Source organism: Taurulus bubalis, assembly GCF_910589615.1.
Source record: "Taurulus bubalis genome assembly, chromosome: 15".
Taxonomy (NCBI): Eukaryota; Metazoa; Chordata; class Actinopteri; order Perciformes; family Cottidae; genus Taurulus; species Taurulus bubalis.
In genome coordinates, this window is record NC_136603.1 from 205,679 (window position 1) to 224,969 (window position 19,291).

At 46.3% G+C, this 19,291-nt stretch overlaps 1 protein-coding gene across 1 annotated transcript; it reads right to left on the reverse strand.

The window, feature by feature from the left end:
• Positions 1-3,574: 3,574 nt before the first annotated feature.
• katnb1 (katanin p80 (WD repeat containing) subunit B 1) lies at positions 3,575-18,318 on the reverse strand. The gene is made up of 19 exons (XM_079230332.1): positions 18,206-18,318; positions 14,962-15,092; positions 14,734-14,851; positions 14,449-14,549; positions 14,247-14,288; positions 13,467-13,550; positions 13,184-13,299; positions 10,285-10,356; positions 10,059-10,209; positions 9,786-9,976; positions 8,889-9,037; positions 7,837-7,887; positions 7,479-7,543; positions 6,533-6,721; positions 6,284-6,433; positions 5,946-6,022; positions 5,554-5,628; positions 5,307-5,423; positions 3,575-4,566 (listed from the first exon to the last, which is right to left on the reverse strand). Exons 1-19 carry the CDS (start codon positions 18,243-18,245, stop codon positions 4,425-4,427), a joined length of 2,061 nt encoding a protein of 686 aa, XP_079086458.1. The 5' UTR covers positions 18,246-18,318; the 3' UTR covers positions 3,575-4,424.
• Between the last annotated feature and the right edge of the window lie 973 nt (positions 18,319-19,291).

Below are 19,291 nucleotides of genomic sequence, written 5' to 3' on the forward strand. Positions count from 1 at the left end.
TGTAAAGGTCTATCTGACACCACCATGTAAAGGTCTATCTGACACCATGTAAAAGTCTATCTGACACCACCATGTAAAGGTCTATCTGACACCACCATGTAAAGGTCTATCTGACACCATGTAAAGGTCTATCTGACACCACCATGTAAAGGTCTATCTGACACCATGTAAAGGTCTATCTGACACCACCATGTAAAGGTCTATCTGACACCACCATGTAAAAGTCTATCTGACACCACCATGTAAAGGTCAATCTGACACCATGTAAAGGTCTATCTGACACCACCATGTAAAGGTCTATCTGACACCACCATGTAAAGGTCTATCTGACACCACCATGTAAAGGTCTATCTGACACCACCATGTAAAGGTCTATCTGACACCATGTAAAGGTCTATCTGACACCACCATGTAAAGGTCTATCTGACACCATATAAAGGTCTATCTGACACCGCCATGTAAAGGTCTATCTGACACCACCATGTAAAGGTCTATCTGACACCACCATGTAAAGGTCTATCTGACACCACCATGTAAAGGTCTATCTGACACCGCCATGTAAAGGTCTATCTGACACCGCCATGTAAAGGTCTATCTGACACCACCATGTAAAGGTCTATCTGACACCACCATGTAAAGGTCTATCTGACACCATATAAAGGTCTATCTGACACCATATAAAGGTCTGTCTGACACCACCATGTAAAGGTCTATCTGACACCACCATGTAAAGGTCTATCTGACACCATATAAAGGTCTATCTGACACCACCGTGTAAAGGTCTATCTGACACCACCGTGTAAAGGTCTGTCTGACACCATGTAAAGGTCTGTCTGACACAATGTAAAGGTCTATCTGACACCACCATGTAAAGGTCTATCTGACACCACCATGTAAAGGTCTATCTGACACCACCGCGTGAAGGTCTATCCGTGTAAAGGTCTATCTGTTCACCATGTAAAGGTCTATCTGTTGCCACCATGTAAAGGTCCATGTGTTGCCACTGTGTCTGGGGGTCCAGCACGCGGCCATGGTCCCGTTGTTTACACAAGGGACCGGCTGTTATCGGGACACGGCGGTGCTGCGACCTGAGGAGACCCGATGTTCCCCACGAGCTGAGGAATAAACGGGGAAGCCGTGCAGGGAGGAACGTCACGCCAGGAGAAGACCCCCCAACGTGTCCCTTAACCAGGTGAGGAAGGAACTAGGGAGGATCAAAGTGAGGAAAGGCCACCGGTCCAGACGGCATCAGCTCAAGGCTCCTCAAATCCTGCGCAGACCAGCTGTGCGGGATAGTGGAGTACGTCTTCAACTTGAGGCTGGTAAAGTACCACAACTATGGAAGACATCCTGCGTGGTACCAGTACCAAAGACCCTGGAGAGGCTGGTTCTTGTCCATCTCTGCCCCCTGGTGAGCTCATCCCTGGACCCACTTCAGTTCGCCTACCAATCTGGTATCGGGGTGGATGACGCCGGGTAATATGGTACTACAAGTTCTCTAGTGGGGTAATATGGTACTATGAACTCTCTAGTGGGTAATATGGTACTATAAGCTCTCTAGTGGGGTAATATGGTACTATGAACTCTCTAGTGGGTAATGTGGTACTATGAGCTCTCTAGTGGGTAATATGGTACTATGAACTCTCTAGTGGGTATTATGGTACTATAAGCTCTCTAGTGGGGTAATATGGTACTATGAGCTCTCTAGTGGGTAATGTGGTACTATGAGCTCTCTAGTGGGTAATATGGTACTATGAGCTCTCTAGTGGGTAATATGGTACTACAAGTTCTCTAGTGGGGTAATATGGTACTATGAGCTCTCTAGTGGAGTAATATGGTACTATGAACTCTCTAGTGGGTAATGTGGTACTATGAGCTCTCTAGTGGGTAATATGGTACTACAAGTTCTCTAGTGGGGTAATATGGTACTATGAGCTCTCTAGTGGGGTAATATGGTACTATGAACTCTCTAGTGGGGTAATATGGTACTATGAACTCTCTAGTGGGGTAATATGGTACTACAAGTTCTCTAGTGGGTAATATGGTACTATGAGCTCTCTAGTGGGTAATATGGTACTATGAGCTCTCTAGTGGGTAATATGGTACTACAAGTTCTCTAGTGGGTAATATGGTACTATGAACTCTCTAGTGGGTAATATGGTACTACAAGTTCTCTAGTGGGGTAATATGGTACTATGAACTCTCTAGTGGGTAATATGGTACTATGAGCTCTCTAGTGGGTAATATGGTACTATGAGCTCTCTAGTGGGTAATATGGTACTACAAGTTCTCTAGTGGGGTAATATGGTACTATGAACTCTCTAGTGGGTAATATGGTACTATGAGCTCTCTAGTGGGGTAATATGGTACTATGAACTCTCTAGTGGGTAATATGGTACTATGAGCTCTCTAGTGGGTAATATGGTACTATGAGCTCTCTAGTGGGTAATATGGTACTACAAGTTCTCTAGTGGGGTAATATGGTACTATGAACTCTCTAGTGGGTAATATGGTACTATGAGCTCTCTAGTGGGTAATATGGTACTATGAACTCTCTAGTGGGTAATATGGTACTACAAGTTCTCTAGTGGGTAATATGGTACTATGAACTCTCTAGTGGGGTAATATGGTACTATGAACTCTCTAGTGGGGTAATATGGTACTATGAGGTCTCTAGTGGGGTAATATGGTACTATGAGGTCTCTAGTGGGGTAATATGGTACTATGAGGTCTCTAGTGGGGTAATATGGTACTATGAGGTCTCTAGTGGGGTAATATGGTACTATGAGGTCTCTAGTGGGGTAATATGGCACTCCAAAATTCTTTTGAAGAGTGCGATAAAAATGAAATGCATTATTATTATTAGACTAAATGTCAGAAAGGGTTGCTCATAACCCTCCGTGAGAAAGGCGTCATCAGTAAATCCAGCTGCTAGTCCGTTTCTCCTCCTTCAGCCATTGAGGGTTAAAAAACTACACCAAGCAAAACACTAAACATGTCATAACTTCTCTTGTTTCAGCCTGAACTCTTCTGGCTACTCTACTACTACGGAGTTCTGCTCGGTAGCTTTCTGTTGACAAGTCACGCTGGCCCACTGACCAATCACAGCACATATTAATGCTGACATACTAGAAAAGAATGTATGAAGTAGAAAGTGATATATATAGTACATTGAAAAGTCATAATATACTAATTAAACTAAAAGGTCATGGTATAAATATGTTGAAAAAAGTGAAGTATAGTATATAGTAAAAAAGGTGATAATATACTTAAGTCATAGTATAAATGTTGACAAAATATATATATATATATATATATATATATATATATATATATATATATATATATATATATATATATATATATATATATATATATATATATAGCTTTCTTGACCAAGGGTCACTACAATATGTAGAAAAGAGATATACAGTATATAGAAAAGTCATAATATACTAAATATACAAAAAAAAAAATCATAGTATAAATGTCAAAAAGTGATATGTTTATGAATATGAGACAACGAGATGAATAAATTAGAGTTAAGCTTTGAACAGACGTGAAGTTATTCTGGTCTCTTTCATCCCAACATGGACAACTTTATTTAAATAAACAGTAACAACAGCACATTTCAAATTGAGGGCTGAGTCGTCTGAAAGTGGAAAAGTGGAAAAGAAAGATCCATGATGGAAGAAATATGGAGATTTGTTTACTAGTCAAGCTGCAAACGATCGGTTCCATCTGGACAAAAGGAATCAACAATGTGTTAATGTGAAGGCCAGACTCCAGCAGACGGGTCTTTATGCTAAACTAAGCTAAGCTAAGCGGCTGCTTCCTGTTCAGGCGGATCTCACTCTAAGCCTCAAAGTGTCAAACTATTCCTTTACGGTCTTGTTTTGTACAGGTGAGCAACACTTGTGTTCCTTAGAGAACCTCGAAAGACCCCTTCCACTGATGTGGTTCTTCTGAGGTGTGTTCCTTAGAGAACCTCTAAAAAACACTTCCACTGATGTGGTTCTTCTTCTGAGGCGTACTCCTTAGAGAACAGAACAGTTCTTCAGTGACTGGGGCATCTGGAGGATCTGACTCATGTGAAATACGTGAAGCTCTAAATGAGCACCTGATGTCCGTCAGTCTGTCCTGCTGGAGACCTCCTGGTCCTGGCCCTGGTCCTGGTCCTGGCCCTGGTCATGGTCATGGTCCTGGCCCTGGCCCTGGTCATGGTCATGGCCCTGGTCCTGGCCCTGGCCCTGGTCATGGTCCTGGCCCTGGTCATGGTCATGGTCATGGTCCTGGCCCTGGTCATGGTCATGGCCCTGGCCCTGGCCATGGTCCTGGTCCTGGTCATGGTCCTGGTCCTGGTCCTGGTCATGGTCCTGGTCCTGGTCCTGGTCATGGTCCTGGTCATGGCCCTGGCCCTGGTCTCAGAGGGAGTCGTGGAGCGGTACCATGAGCAGCTGCAGCTCCCTGAAGGCACTGCCATGACGGCCGACCTGCAGCGCCTTGTTCTTCACCAGGTTGCTGAGGTTCTTCAGCTGCTTACAGCATGCGCTGCACTTCTGGTGCCTGAGGGCAAACACCTTCATCATCAGCATCTTCACCTTCATCATCACCATCATCACGTTAATCAATATGACACTAATATTCATGTTTACATGATGAAGCCCCCTGAGAGGACTGTGTCATGGCTGTCACATGATTGTCTTATGGCCGTCACATGATTGTCACATGATTGTCACATGGCTGTCACATGATTGTCACATGGCTGTCACATGATTGTCACATGGCTGTCACGTGATTGTCACATGATTGTCACATGGCTGTCACGTGATTGTCACGTGATTGTCACGTGATTGTCACATGGCTGTCACATGGCTGTCACGTGATTGTCACGTGATTGTCACGTGATTGTCACGTGATTGTCACATGATTGTCACATGATTGTCACATGGCTGTCACGTGATTGTCACGTGATTGTCACGTGATTGTCACATGGCTGTCACATGGCTGTCACATGGCTGTCACATGATTGTCACATGGCTGTCACATGATTGTCACGTGATTGTCACGTGATTGTCACATGGCTGTCACATGATTGTCACATGGCTGTCACATGATTGTCACGTGATTGTCACGTGATTGTCACATGGCTGTCACATGATTGTCACATGGCCGTCACGTGATTGTCACGTGATTGTCACGTGATTGTCACGTGGCCGTCTCGTGGCCGTCTCGTGGCCGTCTCGTGGCCGTCTCGTGGCCGTCTCGTGGCCGGTCCATGATGATGACTTCCTGTTTTGACTCACCTCTCCTCTCGGGTGATGTCCACCCCGACAGACGGCGTGGCCTTCAGCGTGTCAGAGATCAGCTTCCAGAAATGTTTCATGATGAGCTTCAGAGACGTACAGCCAGTCTGGATGTAGCTATATACACACACACACACACACACACACACAGTTTTAATTGTATGACAAACCTTTAACATAAAATGAACAATTGTTTGTTGTTTGTCTTCTGACAGTTACAGATACAAACTTATTGATTATTGATTACCTCTCATATTTACTGTGGAGCAGTTGGTCGATCTGAGGAAGAATCGTTGTGCACAGGTCAAGTTTCCATAGCGACCTGAAACAATTAATATTGTTGAAATGATTATCATAATCAATGTTTGACATCTTATCAGCTGACTCCTCCCTCACTAATGTGACTCCTCCCTCTCTGCTATGACTCCTCCCTCACTACTCTGTTTCATGTATAAATACATAAAGTATATGGTCTTGTTGTGGTCATGTATAAATATAAATACACAGTATTGAGTCCATGAAGTATGAATATAAATACACAGTATTGAGTCCATGAAGTATGAATATAAATACACAGAGTATTGAGTACATGAAGTATGAATATAAATACACAGAGTATTGAGTACATGAAGTACTCACGGCTGCAGGTTGATGATGTTCAGGATGTCAACCACGATGGAGAGGTCGGTCATGGAGACGGCAGCGTCCAGCGCGGCCTGAGAGAGAGGGGGTCGTGAGACCTGGCCTCTGGAGACCAGGACCTGGCCTCTGGGGACCACCTTCAGGCCTCTGGGGACCAGGACCTGGCCTCTGGAGACCAGGACCTGGCCTCTGGAGACCAGGACCTGGCCTCTGGAGACCACCTTCAGGCCTCTGGAGACCAGGACCTGGCCTCTGGGGACCAGGACCTGGCCTCTGGAGACCACCTTCAGAAGGCGGTCCTCATCCTAGAGGACCCCCCACAGACCCAGACTCACCTTGACGTCCTCCCTGGCCCACACGGACCGGACCGTCTCCAGGTTCTTGTGCCGGCTGCGCAGCATCACACACATGGTGTCATGACCCTTCTTCAGCTGAGACAGAGAGTCTTCATCACCCAGAGGACCCACCCTGCTGCTTGGGGACAACTGGGAGGGGGGGAGGGGGGGGGAGAGAAAGCGAGAATTCCTGTGGGCCTGTTGGGTGGATCAATAAACAGTAAATAAATGAAGCGCTCCTGAACTCACCGGCAGGAAGTCGCTCACGTTCAGGCCGATGGGCTCGTTCCTGGAGCTCGGGATGATTCTGGGTTTGGACTCAGTGACGGGCGGCTGAGGCGGCGGTGGGGGGGCAGGGCTAAGGGACGGGCGCTTTGCACACGACACCACTGTAGGCTCCACCCTCTGGACAGGTGTGGAGGAGGCCAGGGGAGGAGCCTACACACACACACACACACACACACACACACACACACACACACACACACACACACACACACACACACACACTTGGTCACATGACCCTCTAAGCTGCGCGCGGCCGCGCAGGCTAGTCGAAGCGGCCGCGCAATAGATTTTTCAGACCGCGTAAATTTTTCTGACCGCACGAACGATTTTTTTCAGGGGTTAAAAATCTTTTTTGCGCCAGTGTTTGTGAGATAGGAGTGAGCCATCTTCACAATAGAAGATCTTTGATGTGTCGAGTCTTCTTGGCCAATCAGCGTCCCGTTTCTCGACATGCGCTCTCTGTACCTCTGCTAGCGCTCTGCCTCCGTTAGCACCCCCCACCCCCGCTGTCCTCCTCCGGGCGCCAGGAGTGAAGCTCACCCAGAGCGCCACATGAGCTCGGGCCGGCGCTGTTTAGGCTCCTCTTGGCAGGCCCTGCTCCAGCAGCTATGGGCTAAAACACCATCATTAAAATGTTCCCAAAGCCCAGCCATTATAAAGGATATTGAATAAATATCAACCTTGTATACATATTGATGCATTAGCTGTCATCTCTTTGAATCCCCTACGGCTAACGCAGGCTTGTGGTCATTTTCGGCAGGTCGCGTGGTTGCAAATTGCTCACAGTGCTGAAATGTGCGCTCAGAAAAAAAAATTAAAATTGCTCAGTGCTGAAAAAAATTAGAGGGAACATTGCACATGACTATTTAATGTCCCACAGTCACAGTCAGATGCTGCGTTCACTGACCTGCTGCTTCTCAGGAAATGCAGTTATCATGTCCTTCAGCTGACGGCCGATTGCTAATATAGTGTCTGAGGAGAAGGAGAAGAACTTTACTTTGTGTACCTGAACAGGTAGAGCACAGAGAACCTGAACAGGTAGAGAACAGAGAACCTGAACAGGTAGAGAACAGAGAACCTGAACAGGTAGAGCACAGAGAACCTGAACAGGTAGAGAACAGAGAACCTGAGCAGGTAGAGAACAGAGAACCTGAACAGGTAGAGAACAGAGAACCTGAACAGGTAGAGAACAGAGAACCTGAACAGGTAGAGAACAGAGAACCTGAGCAGGTAGAGAATGAACATTGTGATGAAGGAGGACTCACCGTCCTCTGGAGGAGCAGGAAAAGGCTCCGATATCCTGGGAGGAGTTCGAGCTGGAGGAGAGAAGAACCAAATGAATTCATATGAATTCATGTCTCCTTAATGACTTTGTGCTTTCTCTCCTCACTGTTTACATGGATCCTGGTTTGATCTGGACCCTAGTTCTAGTTTTATGGTGTGATGATGAAGGACAGAAGGTGTGAGGACAGAAGGTGTGATGATGAAGGACAGAAGGTGTGATGATGAAGGACAGAAGGTGTGATGATGAAGGACAGAAGGTGTGAGGACAGAAGGTGTGATGATGAAGGACAGAAGGTGTGATGATGAAGGACAGAAGGTGTGAGGACAGAAGGTGTGAGGACAGAAGGTGTGATGACAGAAGGTGTGATGATGAAGGACAGAAGGTGTGAGGACAGAAGGTGTGAGGACAGAAGGTGTGATGACAGAAGGTGTGATGATGAAGGACAGAAGGTGTGAGGACAGAAGGTGTGAGGACAGAAGGTGTGATGACAGAAGGTGTGATGATGAAGGACAGAAGGTGTGAGGACAGAAGGTGTGAGGACAGAAGGTGTGATGACAGAAGGTGTGATGATGAAGGACAGAAGGTGTGAGGACAGAAGGTGTGATGACAGAAGGTGTGAGGACAGAAGGTGTGAGGACAGAAGGTGTGAGGACAGAAGGTGTGAGGACAGAAGGTGTGATGATGAAGGACAGAAGGTGTGATGATGAAGGACAGAAGGTGTGATGATGAAGGACAGAAGGTGTGATGATGAAGGACAGAAGGTGTGAGGACAGAAGGTGTGAGGACAGAAGGTGTGATGATGAAGGACAGAAGGTGTGATGATGAAGGACAGAAGGTGTGATGATGAAGGACAGAAGGTGTGAGGACAGAAGGTGTGAGGACAGAAGGTGTGAGGACAGAAGGTGTGAGGACAGAAGGTGTGATGATGAAGGACAGAAGGTGTGATGATGAAGGACAGAAGGTGTGATGATGAAGGACAGAAGGTGTGAGGACAGAAGGTGTGAGGACAGAAGGTGTGATGCTGAGACCTACAGATGGCATTTTTGGGCTGGAAGATCTCTTTGAAGTCTTCTGCGTTGTGGATTTCAGCTGACGATACTTTCTCGTCCGCCTCCTCCTCACTGGGGCTCCGCCTCTCCCCTTCGGGGCTCCGCCTGTCAGCGTCTGGACTCTGCTTCACCCTGATGACAACACAACAGCGTCTTCTCTCACTGCATTCAGGTCTTAGTGTTCATCAGCACTTCTGCAGAGTGGGAGTGAAACTCTAGTGGAACGTTGCCTCCTCTCTAGATCAAAAGCAACAGAAGAAAGTATCTGACGAGGAGAGACGGCCTCACACTTTTCCAAGCCGAGTGCTATGTAAGTATCTGGGTATCGGGCATCGTGATATTTATGGCAGGTATTGTATCAAAGTTATAATTTGGACAACCCTAGCATGGAGGTCCTGTGCTTCCTTGGAGGCTCATGAGGAGGCTGGCGGTGCCGAGTCTGAATGTGAGGGAACGTTTCTCTGCAGAGTCTCACAGATGCTGTTCCTTTACCAGGAAGAAGGTATGACATGTGTCCAGAATTACTGGGCTCTCTGGTTACTGGAGCATCCAAGAATGATTTGGCACCAGAGCCATGAAGTTAAAGAAGAGACCTTGTGTGACCCGACCAATGCATTTGTCTTAGTTCCACATGAACTCTTCGAATCCTTTTCCAAGTAACGGAGCCCTTCACTGTGCTGGTCAAGACCTACTTCCACCAGCTGCTTCACAGCGGCCTTCCTCACCACAACATGTCCGCGAGCAGAAGGACTGGGCTCCAGACTAGAGTGTTGGGATTCAAAGAAATCAAGACATGCGAGCGCATTACTTGGCGTGAGTATTTAGTCTGGGGATGAAGTCTCTTTGCGGGTAAGGTGTGCAGACCTTCAGGCTGCCGTACCTCTGTGAGCTGCAGGTGGTGGTGGGTCTCTCGTAGTTCCTGCGCAGTGCGGATCCTTTAGGATCTTTGGGCTCTGCGAGCGGCTGGTTGTCCTGGATGATTCCCTGGATCACAGAGCCGCCGCTCTTCTTCACCCGCTTCAGGTCAACCACGTACGACGACACACTGGAGAGCTGGTGAGACACACCGATCTGCCGGGGGGAGAAAGAGCCGAGAGGTTTGAAGTGAGGACATGCGCTTTTTACAACAACACCAACACCCACGGCTACACACCAGCTGCTGGTTGCAGACCGCCAGGTCGGAGACCTTCCCCCAGCCCACCGGCACCACGTCGAAGCAGCGGTCGGGCTCCCAGCCAAAGATCCGCAGAGAATCTGTGGCCCCGCTGTACAGACAGGAGCCGTCCGAGCTGAAAAACACAGACCTGAACCCACAGGGGTCAGAGGTCACGGTCCTGTCACATGTGGTCCGACCGGCTCTCACTGGTCAGAGAACTCACCTGACTGGAGTCGTGTCTCCCTCCAACGAGCCAATCATCGTAAACTTCTCCAGGTCCCACAGCTTGATGGTCCTGCAGACAGAACAGAGACCAGAGCCTCAGAGAGAGAGACAGGTGATGGTGTACAGAGAGAGAGACAGGTGATGGTGTACAGAGAGAGAGAGAGAGAGGTGATGGTGTACAGAGAGAGAGACAGGTGATGGTGTACAGAGAGAGAGACAGGTGATGGTGTACAGAGAGAGAGACAGGTGATGGTGTACAGAGAGAGAGAGAGAGAGGTGATGGTGTACAGAGAGAGAGAGAGGTGATGGTGTACAGAGAGAGAGACAGGTGATGGTGTACAGAGAGAGAGAGAGACAGGTGATGGTGTACAGAGAGAGAGAGAGAGAGGTGATGGTGTACAGAGAGAGAGAGAGACAGGTGATGTGTACAGAGAGAGAGAGAGAGAGGTGATGGTGTACAGAGAGAGAGAGAGACAGGTGATGGTGTACAGAGAGAGAGAGAGAGGTGATGGTGTACAGAGAGAGAGACAGGTGATGGTGTACAGAGAGAGAGAGAGAGAGGTGATGGTGTACAGAGAGAGAGAGAGAGAGGTGATGGTGTACAGAGAGAGAGAGACAGGTGATGGTGTACAGAGAGAGAGAGAGAGACAGGTGATGGTGTACAGAGAGAGAGAGAGACAGGTGATGGTGTACAGAGAGAGAGAGAGACAGGTGATGGTGTACAGAGAGAGAGAGAGACAGGTGATGGTGTACAGAGAGAGAGACAGGTGATGGTGTACAGAGAGAGAGAGAGAGACAGGTGATGGTGTACAGAGAGAGAGAGAGACAGGTGATGGTGTACAGAGAGAGAGACAGGTGATGGTGTACAGAGAGAGAGAGAGAGAGGTGATGGTGTACAGAGAGAGAGAGAGACAGGTGATGGTGTACAGAGAGAGAGAGACAGGTGATGGTGTACAGAGAGAGAGAGAGAGACAGGTGATGGTGTACAGAGAGAGAGACAGGTGATGGTGTACAGAGAGAGAGACAGGTGATGGTGTACAGAGAGAGAGACAGGTGATGGTGTACAGAGAGAGAGAGAGAGAGGTGATGGTGTACAGAGAGAGAGAGAGAGAGGTGATGGTGTACAGAGAGAGAGAGAGACAGGTGATGGTGTACAGAGAGAGAGAGAGACAGGTGATGGTGTACAGAGAGAGAGGGAGACAGGTGGTGGTGTACAGAGAGAGAGGGAGACAGGTGATGGTGTACAGAGAGAGAGAGAGACAGGCGATGGTGTACAGAGAGAGAGAGAGACAGGTGATGGTGTACAGAGAGAGAGAGAGAGAGAGACAGGTGATGGTGTACAGAGAGAGAGAGACAGGTGATGGTGTACAGAGAGAGAGAGAGACAGGTGATGGTGTACAGAGAGAGAGAGAGAGGTGATGGTGTACAGAGAGAGAGACAGGTGATGGTGTACAGAGAGAGAGAGAGACAGGTGATGGTGTACAGAGAGAGAGAGAGACAGGTGATGGTGTACAGAGAGAGAGACAGGTGATGGTGTACAGAGAGAGAGAGAGAGACAGGTGATGGTGTACAGAGAGAGAGACAGGTGATGGTGTACAGAGAGAGAGAGAGAGAGGTGATGGTGTACAGAGAGAGAGAGAGAGAGGTGATGGTGTACAGAGAGAGAGAGACAGGTGATGGTGTACAGAGAGAGAGAGAGAGACAGGTGATGGTGTACAGAGAGAGAGAGAGACAGGTGATGGTGTACAGAGAGAGAGAGAGACAGGTGATGGTGTACAGAGAGAGAGACAGGTGATGGTGTACAGAGAGAGAGAGAGAGAGAGACAGGTGATGGTGTACAGAGAGAGAGAGAGACAGGTGATGGTGTACAGAGAGAGAGACAGGTGATGGTGTACAGAGAGAGAGAGAGACAGGTGATGGTGTACAGAGAGAGAGAGAGAGAGGTGATGGTGTACAGAGAGAGAGAGAGACAGGTGATGGTGTACAGAGAGAGAGAGACAGGTGATGGTGTACAGAGAGAGAGAGAGAGGTGATGGTGTACAGAGAGAGAGACAGGTGATGGTGTACAGAGAGAGAGAGAGAGAGGTGATGGTGTACAGAGAGAGAGAGAGAGAGGTGATGGTGTACAGAGAGAGAGAGACAGGTGATGGTGTACAGAGAGAGAGAGAGAGAGGTGATGGTGTACAGAGAGAGAGACAGGTAATGGTGTACAGAGAGAGAGACAGGTGATGGTGTACAGAGAGAGAGACAGGTGATGGTGTACAGAGAGAGAGACAGGTGATGGTGTACAGAGAGAGAGAGAGAGAGGTGATGGTGTACAGAGAGAGAGAGAGAGAGGTGATGGTGTACAGAGAGAGAGAGAGACAGGTGATGGTGTACAGAGAGAGAGAGAGACAGGTGATGGTGTACAGAGAGAGAGAGACAGGTGATGGTGTACAGAGAGAGAGAGAGAGAGGTGATGGTGTACAGAGAGAGAGAGAGAGAGACAGGTGATGGTGTACAGAGAGAGAGAGACAGGTGATGGTGTACAGAGAGAGAGAGAGAGAGAGAGAGACAGGTGATGGTGTACAGAGAGAGAGAGAGAGAGACAGGTGATGGTGTACAGAGAGAGAGAGACAGGTGATGGTGTACAGAGAGAGAGACAGGTGATGGTGTACAGAGAGAGAGAGAGAGAGAGGTGATGGTGTACAGAGAGAGAGAGACAGGTGATGGTGTACAGAGAGAGAGACAGGTGATGGTGTACAGAGAGAGAGACAGGTGATGGTGTACAGAGAGAGAGAGAGAGAGAGGTGATGGTGTACAGAGAGAGAGAGACAGGTGATGGTGTACAGAGAGAGAGACAGGTGATGGTGTACAGAGAGAGAGACAGGTGATGGTGTACAGAGAGGAGGGCGTACCTGTCGGAGCTACCTGAGGCCAGCAGGTACTCGTTGGGGTGAAACTGGAGGATGTTGACGGCTGCAGTGTGAGCTTTAAACTCTGTGATCATCTTCCCCTGAGTCAGGTCCCACAGCTGCCGGAGACAAGATCAAACCATCTCAACACGCGTGTGAATCACGGTCACCAACATGTTGGTTTACCTTCGGATCAGAGGCCGAGGCCGCCTCCACCTGTTGAGTCCAGGTGAGACACACTGAGGTCACCAGTTGTGGAAGCAGCCTCTCTGACTTCAGGCTGTACCTTGACAGTGGAGTCGTCACTGGCTGAAGCCAACCACTTCCCATCAGGACTGAAGGCCAGACTCCTCACCGCCTGAGTGTGACCCTGCAGCACAACCAGGACGTTAGCATGCTATTACAACCACGTTAGCATGTTATTACAACCAGGACGTTAGCATGTTATTACAACCACGTAAACATGTTATTACAACCAGGACGTTAGCATGCCACTACAACCAGGACGTTAGCGTGCCATTACAACCAGGACGTTAGCGTGCCATTACAACCACGTAAGCATGTTATTACAACCACGTTAACATGTTATTACAACCAGGACGTTAGCATGCTATTACAACCACGTAAACATGTTATTACAACCAGGACGTTAGCATGCTATTACAACCAGGACGTTAGCATGCTATTACAACCAGGACGTTAGCATGCTATTACAACCAGGACGTTAGCATCCTATTACAACCAGGACGTTAGCATGCTATTACAACCACGTTAACATGTTATTACAACCACGTTAACATGTTATTAAAACCACGTTAACATGTTATTACAACCACGTTAACATGTTATTACAACTAGGACTTTAGCATGTTATTACAGCCACTTAAGCATGTTATTACAACCAGGACGTTAGCATGCTTTTACAACCACGTTAACATGTTATTACAACTAGGCCTTTAGCATGTTATTACAACCACTTAAGCATGTTATTACAACCACTTAGGGTTAGACACACACACAGTTCTCACCTTGTACCTGAACACACACACACACACACAGTTCTCACCTTGTACCTGAACACATATCCTTTCCTCCGGACGTCCCACAGCTGACAGAATGAGACCGAGTCCACACGTTGAGATGAGGAGAAAGATTTCATTAGTACACACACACACACACACACACACCACACCACACCACACACACACACACACACACACACACACACACACACACACACACACACACACACACACACACACACACACCTTGATGTTAGTGTCCATGGAGCTGGAGGCGAGGAAGTCTCCAAATGGATGGAAGCCCAGACTGGTGATGTTGGCTTTGTGTCCCATCAGAGTCCTTAAGACTGCAGGAGACAAGAACAATGGTCTCAGCTGGACCCAGACTGGGACTCGGACTGTGACTCGGACTCACACTGGGACTCACACTGGGACTCACACTGGGACTCACACTGGGACTCACACTGGGACTCACACTGGGACTCACACTGAACCCCAACTGGACGGACACGGACACACACACAGTCTCACTCTTGGCAGCCTCCAGGTCCCAGATTCGTATCGATCCAGACTGGGAACCAGCGACGACCTGCTCCTCTGACATGTTGAACTGGACACACTCCACTGGGTTCTTGTGACCAGTCAAACTCTGAGAGGACACACACACACACACACACACACACACACACACACACACACAGTCAGCCCCTGTAGCAGTGCTGCGTCGTGGGACCAGCAGCACCAGCGGGACCAGCTCACCATGATGCAGCTGGCCTTGCTGACGGCCCAGATGTTCACCCTGCAGTCCTGCCCTCCGGTGGCCAGCAGGCGGCCAGAGCTTTTCCCCAGAGACAGACAGGACACGGAGCTGGAGTGAGCCTCGAACACCTCTGGACCAACACAGGAGACAGTCAGGGGGGACACACTCAGGGCGGGGGACACTCAGGGCGGGGGACACTCAGGGCGGGGGACACTCAGGGCGGGGGACACTCAGGGGACACACACTCAGTCAGAGTTAAGTCATCAGTTAGATCAGAGTTAAGTTAGAGTTAAGTCAGAGTTAAGTCATCAGTTAGATCAGAGTTAAGTCAGAGTTAAGTCATCAGTTAGATCAGAGTTAAGTCAGAGTTAAGTCATCAGTTAGATCAGAGTTAAGTTAGAGTTAAGTCAGAGTTAAGTCATCAGTTAGATCAGAGTTAAGTCAGAGTTAAGTCAGAGTTAAGTCATCAGTTAGATCAGAGTTAAGTCAGAGTTAAGTCAGAGTTAAGTCATCAGTTAGATCAGAGTTAAGTCAGAGTTAGATCAGAGTTAAGTCAGAGTTAAGTCAGAGTTAAGTCATCAGTTAGATCAGAGTTAAGTCAGTTAGATCAGAGTTAAGTCAGAGTTAAGTCAGAGTTAAGTCATCAGTTAGATCAGAGTTAAGTCAGAGTTAAGTCAGAGTTAAGTCATCAGTTAGATCAGAGTTAAGTCAGAGTTAAGTCAGAGTTAAGTCATCAGTTAGATCAGAGTTAAGTCAGAGTTAAGTCAGAGTTAAGTCATCAGTTAGATCAGAGTTAAGTCAGAGTTAAGTCAGAGTTAAGTCATCAGTTAAGTCAAAGTTAAATCAGACTTAAGTCATCAGTTAGATCAGAGTTAAGTCAGAGTTAGATCAGAGTTAAGTCAGAGTTAAGTCATCAGTTAGATCAGAGTTAAGTCAGTTAGATCAGAGTTAAGTCAGAGTTAAGTCAGAGTTAAGTCATCAGTTAGATCAGAGTTAAGTCAGAGTTAAGTCATCAGTTAGATCAGAGTTAAGTCAGAGTTAAGTCAGAGTTAAGTCATCAGTTAGATCAGAGTTAAGTCAGAGTTAAGTCATCAGTTAGATCAGATTTAAGTCAGAGTTAAGTCATCAGTTAAGTCAGAGTTAAGTCATCAGTTAGATCAGATTTAAGTCAGAGTTAAGTCATCAGTTAAGTCAGAGTTAAGTCATCAGTTAGATCAGATTTAAGTCAGAGTTAAGTCATCAGTTAAGTCAGAGTTAAGTCAGAGTTAAGTCATCAGTTAGATCAGAGTTAAGTCAGAGTTAAGTCATCAGTTAGATCAGAGTTAAGTCAGAGTTAAGTCAGAGTTAAGTCATCAGTTCGATCAGAGTTAAGTTAGAGTTAAGTCAGAGTTAAGTCATCAGTTAGATCAGAGTTAAGTCAGAGTTAAGTCAGAGTTAAGTCATCAGTTAGATCAGAGTTAAGTCAGAGTTAAGTCAGAGTTAAGTCATCAGTTAGATCAGAGTTAAGTCAGAGTTAAGTCAGAGTTAAGTCATCAGTTAAGTCAAAGTTAAATCAGACTTAAGTCATCAGTTAGATCAGAGTTAAGTCAGAGTTAGATCAGAGTTAAGTCAGAGTTAAGTCAGAGTTAAGTCATCAGTTAGATCAGAGTTAAGTCAGTTAGATCAGAGTTAAGTCAGAGTTAAGTCAGAGTTAAGTCATCAGTTAGATCAGAGTTAAGTCAGAGTAAAGTCAGAGTTAAGTCATCAGTTAGATCAGAGTTAAGTCAGAGTTAAGTCAGAGTTAAGTCATCAGTTAGATCAGAGTTAAGTCAGAGTTAAGTCAGAGTTAAGTCATCAGTTAGATCAGAGTTAAGTCAGAGTTAAGTCAGAGTTAAGTCATCAGTTAAGTCAAAGTTAAATCAGACTTAAGTCATCAGTTAGATCAGAGTTAAGTCAGAGTTAGATCAGAGTTAAGTCAGTTAGATCAGAGTTAAGTCAGAGTTAAGTCAGAGTTAAGTCATCAGTTAGATCAGAGTTAAGTCAGAGTTAAGTCATCAGTTAGATCAGAGTTAAGTCAGAGTTAAGTCAGAGTTAAGTCATCAGTTAGATCAGAGTTAAGTCAGAGTTAAGTCATCAGTTAGATCAGATTTAAGTCAGAGTTAAGTCATCAGTTAAGTCAGAGTTAAGTCAGAGTTAAGTCATCAGTTAGATCAGAGTTAAGTCAGAGTTAAGTCATCAGTTAGATCAGAGTTAAGTCAGAGTTAAGTCAGAGTTAAGTCATCAGTTCGATCAGAGTTAAGTCAGAGTTAAGTCAGAGTTAAGTCATCAGTTAGATCAGAGTTAAGTCATCAGTTAGATCAGAGTTAAGTCAGAGTTAAGTCAGAGTTAAGTCATCAGTTAGATCAGAGTTAAGTCAGAGTTAAGTCAGAGTTAAGTCATCAGTTAGATCAGAGTTAAGTCAGAGTTAAGTCAGAGTTAAGTCATCAGTTAAGTCAAAGTTAAATCAGACTTAAGTCATCAGTTAGATCAGAGTTAAGTCAGAGTTAGATCAGAGTTAAGTCAGTTAGATCAGAGTTAAGTCAGAGTTAAGTCAGAGTTAAGTCATCAGTTAGATCAGAGTTAAGTCAGAGTTAAGTCATCAGTTAGATCAGAGTTAAGTCAGAGTTAAGTCAGAGTTAAGTCATCAGTTAGATCAGAGTTAAGTCAGAGTTAAGTCATCAGTTAGATCAGATTTAAGTCAGAGTTAAGTCATCAGTTAAGTCAGAGTTAAGTCATCAGTTAGATCAGATTTAAGTCAGAGTTAAGTCATCAGTTAAGTCAGAGTTAAGTCATCAGTTAGATCAGATTTAAGTCAGAGTTAAGTCATCAGTTAAGTCAGAGTTAAGTCATCAGTTAGATCAGATTTAAGTCAGAGTTAAGTCATCAGTTAAGTCAGAGTTAAGTCAGAGTTAAGTCATCAGTTAGATCAGAGTTAAGTCAGAGTTAAGTCAGAGTTAAGTCATCAGTTAAGTCAAAGTTAAGTCAGAGTTAAGTCATCAGTTAAGTCATCAGTTAGATCAGAGTTAAATCAGAGTTAAGTCATCAGTTAAGTCAGAGTTAAGTCAGTTAGAAGTATTACAAGAAAAAGGCTGAAGCCACATAGAACACATTCAGAGTATCTCAAAGTATTTATTATCATATTACTCAAAGTATTTATTGTGTACAGTGTGTGTATTTATATCAGCTGCAGAGTCTGAAGTGAATCCACATGAAGCTAAAACTCACGCAGTCTCCATGAGATCTTGGTGGTGTTGGCTGCAGCCATACTGGTCCCACTGGGAGGCTGGTCTCACTGGTCCCACTGGGAGGCTGGTCTCACTGGGAGGCTGGTCTCACTGGTCCCACTGGGAGGCTGGTCTCACTGGTCCCACTGGGAGGCTGGTCTCACTGGGAGGCTGGTCTCACTGGTCCCACTGGGAGGCTGGTCTCACTGGTCCCACTGGGAGGCTGATGCAGTGAAGGTTAACTGCTGAAGGTCAGTGGGGATCAGAGAGTTCATCAGCTTCTCTTTGAAGGTCTGATCTTCCTCCACCTGCAGGGACACGAACCCATGAAGAAGAACTGGATATTGTGTGCTAGAGGTGTGGTAGAGGTACTTGTACTGTGTGGTAGAGGTACTTGTACTGTGTGGTAGAGGTACTTGTACTGTGTGGTAGAGGTACTTGTACTGTGTGGTAGAGGTACTTGTACCCTGAATACCTGTAACACGTGTAGTTTGAACTAGTGAACATAATTTTAAACTTTAAGCTAAGCTAACGTTAGCTACGAGCTAGCTTTTAGCGGGGCTTAGCCGACTAATGCTAAGCTAGCTGCTACCTAAGCGGGTCTGAGCGCGTGTCCGTTAGCTGCGCGTGTCCGTGACTCACCTGAGCGGCGGGAGGGACGCCGCTTGTTGACAGTCTGCTGCTCCTCTCCTGCAGCTTAGCAACTGACGACGAGCCGGACATCACTTTCGGGTACGTCACAACCGGAGCTTCAGACACAACTTTATTGACAACAACAGGCTCGTTCGAAAGAGCAGCGGCAGCAGCAGCTGCCTTCGCAGTATACACCGGAAGTCACAGAACAGTCACTTCCTGTTAGTTCCGATCTGTAGGCCACTTTTTAGCGGTTTACAGATCACGTTCTAATTTATTTATGTGTTTATAAATATATATTTACAGAAATGTGTGTGTAGCTGCATCCTTTGTTCTTTTTATGTCTGTGTGCAATACATTACTACTGGTTTAATATGTGTGTTATAATCTTTATTACTATCAACCACACAAGATATGTTTTCATATTAAACAAGAGACTAATAGTCAACAATCC